This window comes from Neovison vison, chromosome 10, assembly GCF_020171115.1.
Source record: "Neovison vison isolate M4711 chromosome 10, ASM_NN_V1, whole genome shotgun sequence".
In the NCBI taxonomy this organism is placed as follows: domain Eukaryota; kingdom Metazoa; phylum Chordata; class Mammalia; order Carnivora; family Mustelidae; genus Neogale; species Neogale vison.
In genome coordinates this window covers 47,322,692-47,337,767 of record NC_058100.1, presented here as the reverse complement: position 1 = coordinate 47,337,767, position 15,076 = coordinate 47,322,692, and the positions used below count along the sequence as shown (strand labels likewise).

At 41.5% G+C, this 15,076-nt stretch overlaps 1 protein-coding gene across 4 annotated transcripts in view; it reads left to right on the top strand.

The window, feature by feature from the left end:
* Positions 1 to 3,228: 3,228 nt before the first annotated feature.
* ACBD6 (acyl-CoA binding domain containing 6) overlaps positions 3,229 to 15,076 on the top strand; it is a 214,023-nt gene continuing 202,175 nt past the window's right edge. For 2 of the 4 annotated variants that reach the window (XM_044267222.1, XM_044267221.1), the window contains exons 1-2: positions 3,229 to 3,806; positions 11,611 to 11,675. In XM_044267222.1, coding sequence (XP_044123157.1) covers positions 3,585 to 3,806; positions 11,611 to 11,675 — 287 coding nt within the window. In that variant the 5' untranslated portion in view covers positions 3,229 to 3,584. The remainder of the gene's footprint in view (positions 3,807 to 11,610; positions 11,676 to 15,076) is intronic. The other 2 variants (XM_044267223.1, XM_044267220.1) reach the window with 1 other exon arrangement.

Sequence of the window (15,076 nt, the reverse complement as noted above, 5' to 3'; positions counted from 1 at the left end):
AAACACTTCCCCAGAAATCTGTTACTTAGATAAAGTTAAGTCCATTCAAACAGCCTCTACAAAGGTAGGGGTGGGAGGTGTCTCAAAATTAATCACATCTTTCTTAATTTTTAGTTGGAAATATCTAACTTCTCAAGAACTTGAGGATGTGGGGCTTTTTTTCCATTAAATTTCATTCATTATATAGATTTCATAAAGACTCCAAAGTCAGGGTTCTGATTTCTCTGTCCTCCTTTTGGTGTGTGTGTTCAGTATAATTCTGCTAGTTATTGTATTTGAAGGTGGGCAAATGAACTTCAAGATTATGCAAATTAGATAATATAGTCTAATATCTCTCTCTACATGCTTATCTGCTTATGTGTCAGGATCCCACTAATGGGCTTAAGGAGTTGGATTAAAGACCATAGGTTGCCTAGAAGATTATGTCCTAGGTAAATACTACCAATTTGATTAGTGACATACAAATTAGCTGCTGAGCTATAAGAGCTCTCTTCTTTTAAATATTTGCAAAATAATGCAGTCTTTGTTAAGCAAGGTATTCCATTCAGGAGTGGGTTAACATATGTTCCAACTTTTAGCTTGTGTTGGTGAGAAAAAACAGCTAATTACCCTCTGCTGTTTGTTTACTGAACCTTACTTATTATCAAGTGAAAAAAAGTAATATTGCTTGCTATTTTTATAACCCCGTGCCTTTACTCATGCTACTTCTTCTGTCAAGCATGACCTTTCCATATCACTCATCCACAGTAATGTATTATTGCCTTTATTCATTTACTACCTAAGGCCTTAAAGAACAATGACTGGGTCTTTTATACATTCACTAACTTATCTACTCAATAAAGATTTCACTACAAGCCAGCTCTGGGGAATACAGCAGTGATAAAAACACACAAAAACCCCTGCTTTCCTGGGACTTATATAGAAACAATATAACAAATGAGTAAAATATATTGCCAGTTAGCAATAAGTGCCAAAGAAGTGGGGTTGAGGGGTGCCTGGGTGGCTCAGTGAGTTAAAGCTTCTGTCTTCGGCTCAGGTCATGGTCCCAAGGTCCCACATCAGAATTTCTGCCTGGTGGGGAGCCTGCTTCTTCTTCTCTCTCTCTGCCTGCCTCCCTGCCTGCTTGTGATCTCTGTCTGTCAAATAAATAAATAAAATCTTTAAAAAAAAAAAAAAGAAGTGGGGTAGAGAGTGTTGGAGAAATCAAACCTTCTCAAGTATTAACCCCTTCAGCTAGAGACCGCCAAGAAGTCAGCTTTGGTCAACTCAGTTGTATTTAATTCTTGTTGCAGCAAGGAAAAATACATACCACATGGAACTATGGGCTTCCTCAGTAAGAAGGCGTTCAGAGAGACCTGTTACAGGATTTGGGCTTCGGTTGGTGGTTGGTGGTTGGTGCTTGAGGGAGAGTCTAAGGTAGCAGGGATCTGTTTTCAATTGGTTGCAGTCAGAAAGCCAGAGCAGGGCACCTGGGTGGCTCAGTGGGTTAAGCCACTGCCTTCGGCTCAGGTCATGATCTCAGGGTCCTGGGATCGAGTCCCGCATCGGGCTTTCTGCTCAGCAGGGAGCCTGCTTCCCTCTCTCTCTCTCTCTGCCTGCCTCTCTGTCTACTTGTGATGTCTGTCTGTCAAATAAACAAATAAAATATTAAAAAAAAAAAAAAAAGACAGAGCAATTCCATGACTGGGCATCTCAATAAGTCTTATCTATGGGAAGAGAAGACTAATAGGAGAATAAAGTTGTAATTTGTAAAGAAGTAGTAACCATTCATTTTGGCCAAGAGAAAGGGTGTTTAGTATTTTGTAGGCCAGGGTGATCTTGTTTTTGTCTGTGTTTAGACAAATTCATAAAGTGATTTGCCTTGTCTTGTTTTATCATGGTTTTACAACCACCTTGTCCGAGGTTGGGATTTCCTGAGATTATTTCTAACGGGACAATAATATGGCTTAGCTGTGAGCGTCAGGCCAGCTTCCCAATGTCAGGGGCTCTTCTTGTTTTTCTTTCTCATGTGTTGTTTTTAATCCTTTCATCCAAGTATTATGTACATACAGAAAAGTATAATTTAAAAAAAAATTTGAGAGAGAAAGGGAAATAGTGACAGAAAGCACAACAGGGCCATGGTGGGGAAGGGGGAAGCAGGCTCCCTGATGAGGCTGCTAAGCTGAGAGCCCAACTCGGGGCTCCATCCCATGACCCATGACATCCTAGAATCTCAAGGAAGGTTTCTTGAATCCTGACCCAAACTTTGACCCTTCTCGCCTCTCTTCTCTCCCCTGTCCACCGGTAGACAGGTCTAACCCCACAGGGTCAGGAACCGCTTCTGAGAACACTTTCTTTGTACCCATCTGATGGTGCTCGTTACTCTGCTTTGAGTACTAAATGAACACCATGTATTTCGTCTACACCACCCGGGACATAATCATCGCTAAGTGAAAGTTAATTGTTACAATCGCGCTGCAGTTCTCAGGTAGTTTTGTGTAAATTCCGTTAGGGCAGAACTGTATCAGACTTCTCGGTCTCACGTGTGTCTTCATCACACAGTGGCAGGGGCCCTGGCAGAGGAGAGTCGTGCTAACGGCCGGGGGCCCCGGGGGCGGCCCCGCGGGCGGCCCCGCACAGCCCGGACGTGGGGGGCTCCACAGGCGCCCAAAGCCAGACCCGGACTGAAGCGGCTCGACCAATCACAGGGCTCGGGCGGTGAAGGCCCCACCTCCGAAACGTTCACCCATTACTCAAGTTAAAGCCAAGCTCTCAAGCAGAGATCCGAGGCCAGTCTGGGGGCGCCGCGGACACAGCATCTGCGGAGGGGGCGCAGGCGGAACCTTCGTCCTCAGCTCGGTGTTTCCCGCGACTCCGCTCCAATCGCTACACTACCAAACCCACGGCCTCCTTTCCCGCCCCGAAGACCTATTCCGAGAACAATTTCCAGATTTAGGGATTGGGAATTCCAGCGAAACGATTCGTGGACATCCCAACGACTGAGTACAGTTTCTCCGTGCGACATCTCCCTAAAGCGACCCCGCGAGTTCTCCTAGAGGAGGGCGCCCCACGTACGGCCGCCCACGCTCGCCCGCCCACCGCGGAGCTTCCGCCAGGCCTCGCCTCGTGCGCGTGCTCGGACGCGTGCTCAGGAGCGTACGTCGCCTCGCCCCGCCCCGCCCCGCGAGCACGCCGCCTCCGCCCCGCCCCGCGCGCACACCGCCCCCTCCCCGTCCCGCCCCGGCCGCCTGCGCCGCCAGCCGCTCTCCCTTCCGGATCTGTCGGCTGCGCATCCCCGAGGACCGACCCCCGACCCACCGACTCGCGGGTGGAGGAACCTGGGTCGGGCCCGAGCGCTCTGTTAGCCAGAGGCAGGCGGAGGAGACCGGCTCGGCCGGGGGCGAGCTGCCGCGGGTGCCCTGCGCGCCCGGGAGAGAGGTGGGAGGGAGGCACAGTTAGGCGAGGCCGCGCCGAGTAAGTGAGCTTGGGTCCGACTCGAGGTCGGGCTCCCGACCGAGACTGGTGGGCCAGGCCCAGGAGCCGGCGGTACCCTCGCTCCGAGGAGCACTGAGCGGACACTAGAGGGACGGACCGAGCGAGGACACATGGCCTCGCCATTCCTGCCCGCGGGGGCTACCACGGGCGACAGCGGCGGAGAGCTGAGCTCGGGGGACGACTCCGGTGATGTGGAATCCCTCCAGAGTCCCGAGACCGAGGCGTCCGGGAGTCTGACAGAGCTCTTTGAGAAGGCTGCAGCGCACCTCCAAGGCCTGGTGCAGGTGGCCAGCAGGGAGCAGCTCTTGTACCTGTATGCCAGGTACAAGCAGGTAAATCCTGGGGAAGGGGTGGATGCGGGAGAGCGGCAGGAGACCTTCTGTGTCCTCCAAAATGGAATAGTTACCGTGCTTGGTTGATGGCTAGGTGCAATGAAGTTTGCCTGTGTGTGTGTGTGTGTGTGTGTGTAATCATCTGCTAAGAATTAGAATCCTGAATATGCAAAGGGCATGTCTGCTATCCTGGAAATGATATTTGGCTGGACACCGAATGACAGCTTTCCACGTCTTCTTTGACTTGCACAGTGACCTTGCACTTATGGTTTTACCCGCTTCAGAACCTTTACAAAATGAGGATGATAAAATAGGATTTTTCATTTAGTCTTGCTGAAGGGTCATATGGAGGTAATTATGGAAATAATATGGTCATATGGAAGTAATGTTAAAGAAAATTATGAGATCCGGGAGAATTATATGATCGTAATAAAAAGGTGATGCAGTGCAAAATAAGGTGTTATAATTTTGTCATTGTATTTTTAAAATCCTAAATATATTAGACTTATGTTTTGATTGGATGGGCTTCTGACTGTTAGATGCTATTATAAAGATGCTGTTTAGAGCTAGTAAACACCAGGTGAAATAATTCCCTTCTTTGGCTGGAAAGAAAAGGGAAACCCAAAGAGAGTAGATAACTTCCTAGGGTCATACAGACAAATCAGTCAGAACTGGAACTAGATTGTAGCTCCTGACTCTAAAGCTCTGAACTTCATAATCGTAATGTCATTTAAGACATGTTTAATTTATCATTCAAAGAGTCGAAGGTACCAGAAGGAGAAATAATTGCTTTATTTTAATATACCAGTACTGTATAACATCTTTTCTGTGCAAAACACTTGGGTGTTATGCCTGCCGCGAGTGCAAAGAAGAAAAAGCATCATGGTATTTGCCTTCGAGAGTCTTGGAAAGTTTCTTGAGGAGTCTAGATTTAAAAACGTGAAAAATTGCTAACAAGAGTTAAATAACATTTTAGGAAAACTCCAGCTCTTTGGAACACTGGAAACAAAGATGTTCTGGGGAATAGCCCATTTTATTTTACCAAAAAATTTTAACCTTTCTTTTGCTTCTTGGTATCTGTTTCCTCCTGTATTCTTTTTTTTTTTTAAAGATTTTATTTATTTGACAGAGATCACAGGTAGGCAGAGAGGCAGGCGGGGTCGGGTCGGGGTGGGGTGGGGGAGGAGGCTCCCCGCGGAGCAGAGAGCCTGATGTGGGGCTCGATCCCAGGACCCTGGGATCACGACCTGAGCTGAAGCAGAGGCTTGACCCACTGAGCCACCCAGGCGCCCCTCCTCCTGAATTCTTAAAAAAAAAAAAAAAAAAAAAAAAGTTGTAGGGTCCCTCTGTATTCTTCAACTGAATATACTGAATAGAGATGAACCTTCTTTTGAAGACTGATGAATTTCAGTTATGAATACTGGTTAAAGTGACTTGAGAGACATAGCTATAGATATATAGGGTGCAAATTACAGTGTTGAATGAAAACTGCCCCTAAATTGGCCTTGGAATTTGCTTTCTTGCAGAAGTTCTGGATATCTTTTTTTCTCTTTGGTTATTTATCCTGTCCCCATAACATTAAAATGAAACTTTCAGTTATTTAACAAGAGTTTATTGAACATTGTGCTAGGACCTTTAACATGTCTGAGTAATAATTCTCTGGGCAGCGCTAGACCGTTTGTCTCCAAATTCCCTCGAGAACATTCTTTTTCTTTCGAGGACATAATTTTACTTACTGATAATAGTGTCATCATTATTAATATCTGATTTCTGAGTTATCAGTGAATTCTAGTCACTGTCAACTGGTAACCATTCTGTCTCATGAATCCTCACTTCATCCAGATATTCTGGAAGAGGTATGTCCCTCATCCTTTCAAGAACTCGTTAAGGTATTTAGAAATAGTCTGTATCTGGAAATAAAATTCTTTGTTGTTACAGAATAAGATTATGCTTACTTAGATATGATATTGGGACACAATTTTTATCAATCTCTTCTAATTTTTTCTTTTTCTTTTTCTTTTTTTTTTTTTTTTTTTGAGAGTGAGAGAGAATCCTAATCAGGCTCTATGCCCGGTGTGGAGCCTGAGGCAGGGCTCCATCTCATGGCCTCGCTGACTCCCATCATGACCTGAGCTGAAACTGAGTTGGATACTTAACTGATTGAGCCATCCAGGCCCTCCTCAATATTTTATTTATTTATTTTTTTTTAAAAAAAGATTTTATTTATTCATTTGACAGAGATCACAAGCAGTCAGAGAGGCAGGCAGAGAGAGGGGGAAACAGGCTCCCTGCCGAGCACAGGGCCCGATGTGGGGCTCGATCCCAGGACCCTGAGATCATGACCGGGGCCGAAGGCAGAGCCTTAACCCATTGAGCCATCCATGCGCCCCTCAATATTTTATTTTTAGTAGAATTCTGAGAAAGTGTTAAAAATAGCATCTTTGGGGCACCTGGGTGGCTCAGTCCATTAAACATCTGCCTTCAGCTTGGGTCATGATCCCAGGGTCCTGGGATCGAGCCCTGCATTAGGCTTCCTGCTTAGTGGGGAATCGTGCTTCTCCTTCTTCTGCTGCTCCCCCTGCTTGTACTTGCACTCTCTCTCGCTCTCTCTCTGTCAAATACATAAATAAAATTTTAAAAAATAGCATCTTTGATAGGATGATAAGGTTGAAATTCCAATATAATTGATGCATGGTGGACCAGAATTTCTCATGAAACAATCACATTTTGTATTCAGAGTAGCACTGTATTTTGGAGGTTGAATGAAATAAAGTTGTCCCCAGGAAGATAATAAAAATAAGGTGAGCTGTGGACTTTCTTTTCTTAGGCAGAGCCCTAAATTTACCTAACATCATAGCTCTTTCAGTCTCCGATAAGCCTATGGCTCCAAAATCATCTTTTAGTGAGGTTTCAAAAACATCACACCAGTGAACAGTTTTTTGGTCCTCTGCATTAGCCTACACTTTCCCAGCAAAAGATAACTATTTGATACCTCTGAAAACTCTAGGACAATGAACATTTCAAACCCCTGTTCGCTTCATTTTACAGGAGCCTTCAGCACCAGCACAGCAAGGATACCCAATATGTTCTCCTACTTTAACCTGGCCACACATGATTCACTGGCATTTGCCATTAGCCCCCTTTGTTAAAACATTCTGTTTGAAGGGCATTGGCTATATCATATATATATCAGAACAGGGTTTAAGTGTTTTGTTAAAGTGGCACATTTTAGAACTCTGCTTTATAGCTTATGATTTGTTCATGATTTGGAAACTATTATTCATCATGTCCTAAAGTCCTGTAGTTGTATTTATCTAGTCTTTGCTGATCCAGAACTATTGTTTGAATTTGGGAATGCAGAAGCTTCTGTGTCAGTTAGAATACAGGGTCAGCTGCTGAGCTTTTATTTTCATCACATATAATGGTCTGGAGGTAGGTGACCTAAGGCCGGTCCAGTGATTCTGCTTCATGAGATCATCCCGGGGCTCAGTCTTTTTCTGTCCTGTAGTTCGGCCATTCCCCGAAGGCAGCAGTTCTCAAACTGTGGTCTAGAGACCCCTGAGAATCCCTGAGACTTCCTTAGGAGATCTGTAAGATCAAATTATAATACTAGACATAATAATACTGGGACAGTATTTGCCTTTTTTCTCTTTGATAAAACTGCTGATGCATCAGCATGAATCCAGACAGCGGCAAGCAAACTACTAGTCATCATATATTTCACCACCATATACTCAGAGTCAAAAAAACCCAAAAAACCAATTTAACTTAAAAATGTCTTTGATAAAGTGGTAAAAATTACTGATTTCTATTAAATATTAACTCTTGAGTACAAGTCTTTTTAATATTGTGTGTGATCACAATATTAAGTGCACACACTTAAGTGCACACAAGGCAGTTATCCACACTGAGTTATGTTGGCTATACTGAAGAAAAGCACTTGGGTAATTTTTGAGTTGCAAACTGAGCTATCCACATTTTTCATGAAACATCATTTTTCCTTAATAGAACAACTCACAGATTAACTATGCTTATTCAAATTTGAGTATTTGGCAGATGGTCTCTTCAAAGTGAATGAAGTGAGCTTGTTCCTTTAAGGAAACAGCTGACAGACAGTACTTGTTTCCAGTGGTCACATTTGAGCCTTCAAGTGAAAATGAGAGGTTTGGAAAATCTATGTCTGTCACATGAACCTGACAGCTGCCTAATATTTAAGAACTTTTTTGATGAGATTGGTGGTGATTTTAATGATTGTAAACTTCAGCTCTTGTGTCAACATTTGGGAGGAATGCATAACTCAGTGAACCCTATTTTCCAAATGTTGTGTGGAATGTTACAGATTATGTCTGAGTAAAAGAGCCATTCACATTGCAAGTCAGACCAATGGATTTTAGTGTAGCAGTAGGAAAAACTCATATGACATCAGAGTCCATATTGCATCCAGTCTTAAACTGCTACTTGTGGTATCAGAGAAGAATATCCACAGTTATCTGAAAAGGCTACTAAAATACCTCTTTCTTTTGTAAAGGCACGTCTGTGTGAGCATTTTCTTCATATACTTCAACCAAAGCAACATATTGCAATAGATTGAATACAGAAGTAGATATGAGAATATAACTGCCTTCTATTAAGGCAGACATTAAAGAGATCTGCAGAGTGTACAACAATGTCACTTTTCTCACTAAGTTTTTTGTGCTTTAGAATATACATTTATTTTTGTGCTCGCTTCGGCAGCACATATACTAAAATTGGAACGATAGAATATACATTTATTTTTATAAAATTGTTACTTACATTAACTTGATGAGTTATTGTTTTTATTTTACTTTTTATTGAGCGGTAGTGAACTTTATTGAGTGATAGTACAAAGCTCCAGAAGAGGGAGGGGACTGAGAGGGTTGCCCGAGTTTATTATTTTTAAATGAGTTAATACATATTTTTAAATGTCTTTTAATTTTTTTCCCAATTTATTTATTTTCAGAAAAACAGTATTCGTTATTTTTCCACCACACCCATAAAATGTCTTTTAATTTTTAATATGGTACATATTGATAGATATAATCCACATAAACAAAGCTCCTTGGGGGGTCCTCATTTTTTAAGAATGTAAAGGGATCATGAGACCAGAAAGTTTGAGAACTGTTCCCTTCGGATCCTCTTTGTGTGCCCAGAGATGGCTGACCATCACTGACTGCATGTGCTAGTCAGGGCTCAGGGAAAGGGAAATACAAGTCCCCCAATCCTCCCCCCTTTTTAAAAAAAGATTTTATTTATTAATATGAGAGCAAGAGCGAGCACAAGCAGGGGAGAAGAGCAGAGGGAGAAGTAGATTCCCCACTGAGCAGGGAGCCCCACGTGGGGTTTGATCCTGGGACTCCGGGATCATGACCTGAGTTGAAGGCAGACACTTAACTAAGCCACCCTCGTGCCCCCCTTTTCTTTTTAAGGAAGATGTTTATACCACCTTCACACATATCCAGTCCCCTGAACCTGGGCGGAAGTTGCATAGCCACATATAAAGTTTAGCTGGAGGACTGTGTGTCTCGCTGAGATTTCCAATACTGTAGGAGAAATGGAGAATAGATATTGGTATTTGTTTCTGCCACTGGCTGGTGTCTGGACAAAAAACAAAAATAGTAATGACTGCTGTTTTTATGATGTATCATGGTTTCATCTTTCTTTTTATTATTTTTATTATTTTTTTAAATTTTATTTTTTTTAAAGATTTTATTTATTTGACAGAGAGAGAGAGATCACAAGTAGGCAGAGAGGCAGGCAGAGAGAGAGAAGGGAGGAAGCAGGCTCCCTGCAGAGCAGAAAGCCCGACTCAGGGCTTGATCCCAGAACCCTGGGATCATGACCTGAGCCGAAGGCAGAGGCTTTAACCCAGTGAGCCACCCAGGGGCCCCTTTCCTTCTTTTTAAAGATTTTATTTATTTGAGAGAGAAAGAGCCAGAGCACAAGGGGGCAGGGAGAGGCAGAGGGAGAAACATAATCCCTGATGAGCCGGGAACCCAACATGGTGCTCAGTCCCAGGACCCTGAGATCATGACCTGAGCCAAAGGCAGTTGCTTAACTGACAGCCTCCCAGGCACCCTTTCTCTCATGTTTCTAGCAGTCTAGTAATTGAAGTGATTTTGGAGATGCCAGAACTGAAGCCTAGATTCAATGTGGCATGTAAAACAGTGCTATGGAAAAGGAATATTGGGATTTGGAGTCAGACAGTCCTAAATTCACATCCTGACTATTAATTCGGGATATGCTAATGTGTGAGCTCAGGCAACCCTCCTCAGGTTCTCTGTACTCATTTGTAAAATAAGTTTGGAATGGCAGACCTAACTGGATTGTTGTGTGGCTCATTTGCCATAGCATATATGAAGCTTTTGGTTTATGGTGATCAAGAAATGCAATTTCTGCTCTCTCACTGTTTCTTCCCTTGGTCCCCTTATAATAGGGCTGCTCCTGTATAAGTGAACATTTTAATATTCATCAGAGGGCCATGTGATTAATTGCTAAGCAATTGATGTAGATGATACTTGTAATGAATTCAGAGATGGATGAGATCATTATAGACTGAAAGGATTTTTACAGTCTGAACCTTGAGTGAGACTGAAAGGTGTGAAAAGCTGAAGGAAGAGGAAAGGGCATTTCAGGCGAGGACGGTATCAGAAGTGAAACTCAGGATGAAAATCCTTAAAGCAGTGTGTAGATCAGTCTAGTTAGCAAGTAGATCATCAGTTTGATTTTAGCAAAATTCAAGTGTATGAAATTAGTAGATGGCGAGAGGGTCTCTGAGAAGTAGATGGGGGTTGGATTGTGGTATTAGGAAAAATAAGTATTTGGTTGAACATACGCCTAACATATTCATTCCACATTCAAAAAACATTTCTACTATAGGATAGGCACTATGTAAGGTGCAGTGAGTGAGTTAAGAATGATTTCCTAGAGGCTGTGTTCTGATAGAAAGAAGAGACTTTACAAAAAACCTTGTAACACCCGGTAAAAGTGGAAAGTGCTGTCAGAGGTATAGGAGGAAATGCTGTGAGAGTTTATCAGAAAGAGATTATCTTTGGCATTGGGAATCGGGGGCTGTATAGTGAATTCTGCACTTATGTGAATTTCATTTATGTTTACTCACATTGAAAATATATAGTTTCACTACAAATGTTATTTGAGGGTTACAAATAAGTATTGACAAACAAGAAAAGATTATTGTGGAGTAGATAGAATTTATATTGTTGAAAAACCCTTGAAAGTTTTTTGCAAGGCTGTCAGCATCTATATTTGTATCAATTAGTTTCATAATAGGATACTTTACTAAGAGTATGCATTTTCCTGGAATTTGGGAGAGGTAAAATGCTGATAGTGTAATTAGAATGAGGCTAAATAAACAATATTATGAATTCTGATAAACTACTTTAAAGCTTGTTTGTTGCATGTTTGAAAATTCTTTTATATGATAAATGGTAATAAGGATTACATAATTTATATTTATAATTTGCCTTTTATATATGATTTGCCTACTAGTTTAGGAGTGCAAGTGTTTTCACTCATAGTTTTTTATGTATCACAGAATTAGAAACAGTGATTTTATACAGTAAGTCAAAGCAGCTTGTATTTAAAATTTGTTCTTTTGTTTGCTTTTGCAAAGAATGTTAAATTTTGTTATTCTATATAGATGCAAATATTTTCTAACCTGTATTTACTGAGTATACATAATAAATTTGAAAAAAAAAAAAGAGTTTCTCTGGCAGTTCTTTGAAAAATAAGTTCTTGATGTATTTTTTCCCCTCCCTTCAATTAGGTCAAAGTTGGAAATTGCAATACTCCTAAACCAAGCTTCTTTGATTTTGAAGGAAAGCAAAAATGGTAAGAAATTCTTGGAATCTAATGAGGTTGTTGGAAATGGTTTAGGTGTTTAGGAATTAGAAAGTAGTGAGCAGATTAAAGAATTATTTTTATATTAATCTCTCTGCTGAAGACTGTGCTAACAATGTGCAGTTGGGAGAGAGATTAAAAGAATCCGCTTTCAGCTAAGTCTACTAAAGGATTCTCATGCCATGATGTTGGTATACACATAGTTCATGACAGACATACACTCCTTACATATGACTAGCTTCTTAGAGAGAAGGAGCTATTGCTTGAGATCTTCCTGTCCTGTCATTCAGCCCCTAATGGATCACCACTTCTGCCTGCGGAGGAATCTTTGAAAGGATAGGAGGATGGGAAGGGAGAAGAACAGGATAAATCCCGTTACTATTCTTTTTTGTGTCTCTGTGTGTATACATATATGTACGTATGTGTGTGGGTGTATATATATTTTAAGATTTTATTTATTTATTTGACAGAGAGAGATCACAAGTAGGCAGAGAGGCAGGCAGAGAGAGAGAGGAGGAAGCAGGCTCTCCGCTGAGCTGAGATCCTGATGCAGGGCTTGATCCCAGGACCCTGAGACTATGACCTGAGCCAAAGGCAGAGGCTCAACCCACTGAGCCACCCAGTATTATTCTTCTCCCCTGCCCCAATTTTATCTTCTTATCTCTAGTGCTCTTCTGTACCTTGCCCCACCCACACCACAGTGAAGTGTTTATAATAACTGCTTGGGAAGAAAGGTGGGAGTGGGGAGATTCTGAGTCCTGCTTCTTTCCTGAATCCATAAAAAGATTATTCCCTTCCCAGTTTTTTTACTCCGAATTCAGAGGTTCCTCATCATATGAGGTCTTATTTACTCTTACCCTAAGTGAAAAAAAAATGCATACAATAGAGACCCTTAGTTATAGGAAGAAGAACTTTGCAAGCATCAACCCTGAATTAAAAGTATAAAGGGTGGGGTTTAAAAAAAAATGAAATATGGTTGAAGAGAAGAGTGCCAAAAATGGATTCTAACTTTACATTCTTTTTTTTTTTTTTTAAAGATTTTATTATTTATTTATTTGACAGAGAGAGATCACAGTAGGCAGAGAGGCAGGCAGAGAGAGGGGAAGGGAAGCAGGCTCCCCGCCGAGCAGAGAGCCCATGCGGGACTCGATCCCAGGACCCTGAGATCATGACCTGAGCTGAAGGCAGCGGCTTAACCCACTGAGCCACCCAGGCGCCCCCTAACTTTACATTCTAAAGCAGTGCTACTCAAGATGCAGTCCCCTGACAAGTTGCCTGTCTACGAACTGTTTGCTACCCAGCTGTAAAGAGATGCACAGCTTGAACTTGAGTGTAAATCAGTTACGTCATTAAGCCCATGTTTAGTTCAGCCGACTTTTTTTGTGTGTAGGACCTTCTCAGTGAAGGAAGCAGTGCTTTGAGTTCCGTTCTGGCAGAGCTCTCTGCTGATGATAACCAATAGGTCTCTGACACTTTATTACTGTTGTGGAGAATACCTGATGCAACTTTTATTGTGTTTTGTTTTGTTTTAATTTCTGAAATTTCATAACTTCAGCATTACTTTTTCCACTATGCTTGCCTGTTTTAACATTGTTTCTTAGCAATTTTGAAGTTTTGATTTTACAACCACTATAATAATCCAGGAATTATTCAGGAATATATAATATATATATAATATATAATAATTCAGGAATGATTCAGGAATCATCAGGGGATGCTAAAACCATTAGATGAAAAACTGAGGAGCATATACACAATCTGACCCTCAGTTGACTTTTTAATTACAGGGACGATGACAGGAGAAACTGCTTCTACCAAGTCCTTAATCTTATCTTTGGTGATGGGTGGGACAAAGTGATGTCATGTGCTGCCAATGGGATACATTGTGAAGGACTTCTCACTTGTATATTGCTTTTTGCCAAAACCTTTCACCTGACTCTAATCATGATTATTCATTTTTTGGGAGGAACACCGTGTAGGTCAGGAAACAGACAAATCCAAATTGAGAGATATCTTATAAAACTGGTGTGGACTCTTAAAAAATATCAGTATATGGAAGACAAAAAAGGCTAAAGATACACAAAACTCAACGCTATGTGTGAATCTTGATTGGCTCCTGGTCTGGGAGAAGAAATCTACAAAGGACATTAGTAGGAATCAGGGAAACGTGAAGGCCATCTATGTTTATATAATAATATTGATGTTAAATTTCCCATTTGATATATGCTGATATATTTAGGTGTAGATGTTAGGATGTACACAGGTAACTCTCAAGAGGATCAGTAAAAATAAACTTGGAAAATCTAAAAAAGATGTTATATTCATTGTGGGAGCAGGAAGGTAGTGAAAAAACCTTGGCACTGAATTATATTTTACAGTGAATCAGTGGATCTGCTTCCTGGGTGAAAGTAGAAAGAATTGGCAGGGCAAGACCAAGAAGGAGCCTATCTAGGCAGCTTGCAGAAAAAAGAAGAAAAGGATGACTCAGAAGGGGCACAGGACTAAAATATTACTCTTGATATTTATCCTGCAGAGTAGTCCCTACCTTCTTACTAATTAGAATTCTTACCTCTGTCCTTAACACCCCTCACTTTTTGAAGTCCCTGTGTGGGGATCCACTACCAGCAGCTTATAGATGAGATAACAACAAGAGGGGAAGGTATATTTCTCCCAGCTTAAATTCGAAGTTCAAAATATTTTCCCAAGGAATATTGATTTGTATGATTAGTTCCCATGTTACCAAAATGCTGTATAAGGTGGAAACTGCTTTTATTGGTCTGTAGATCAGTAGGGATGAAAGGTGGGTTTGGGGGAGTTATAAAATCTTGGATATTACAGTTGTTTGTGGTCTTCTAAAATTCATTCAATATGCAACATATCTGTGTTATAAAATTTCATGGGGGTGGGTGATTAGGGAAAAAAATGTCTAAAAAGGCTCCTTAGGTCGTGGAGTGTAATGTGTGTTGGTATAGACCATTGTGAATGCAAAAAGAGAGCTACTCATCTATGGCTTCTTCTGTCTATATCTCACATCCTTAAAATGTGCATGCCAGTTTTTGCTTTTTGGATTTTTCAATTTTTTAAATAACATATAATATACTATTAGCTCCAGGGCTACAGGTCTGTGAATCGCCAGGTTTACACACTTCACAGCATTCACCATAGCACATACCTTCCCCAGTGTCCATGACCCAACGACCCTCTCTCTACCCTCTCACCCCCGCAACCCTCAGTTTGTTTTGTGAGATTAAGAGTGTCTTATGGTTTATCTCCCTCCCGATCCCATCTTGTTTCATTTATTCCTTTCCCTACCTCCCCAAACCCCCCACATTGCCTCTCAACTTCCTTGTATTAGGGAGATCATATGGTAATTGTCTTTCTCTGATTGATTT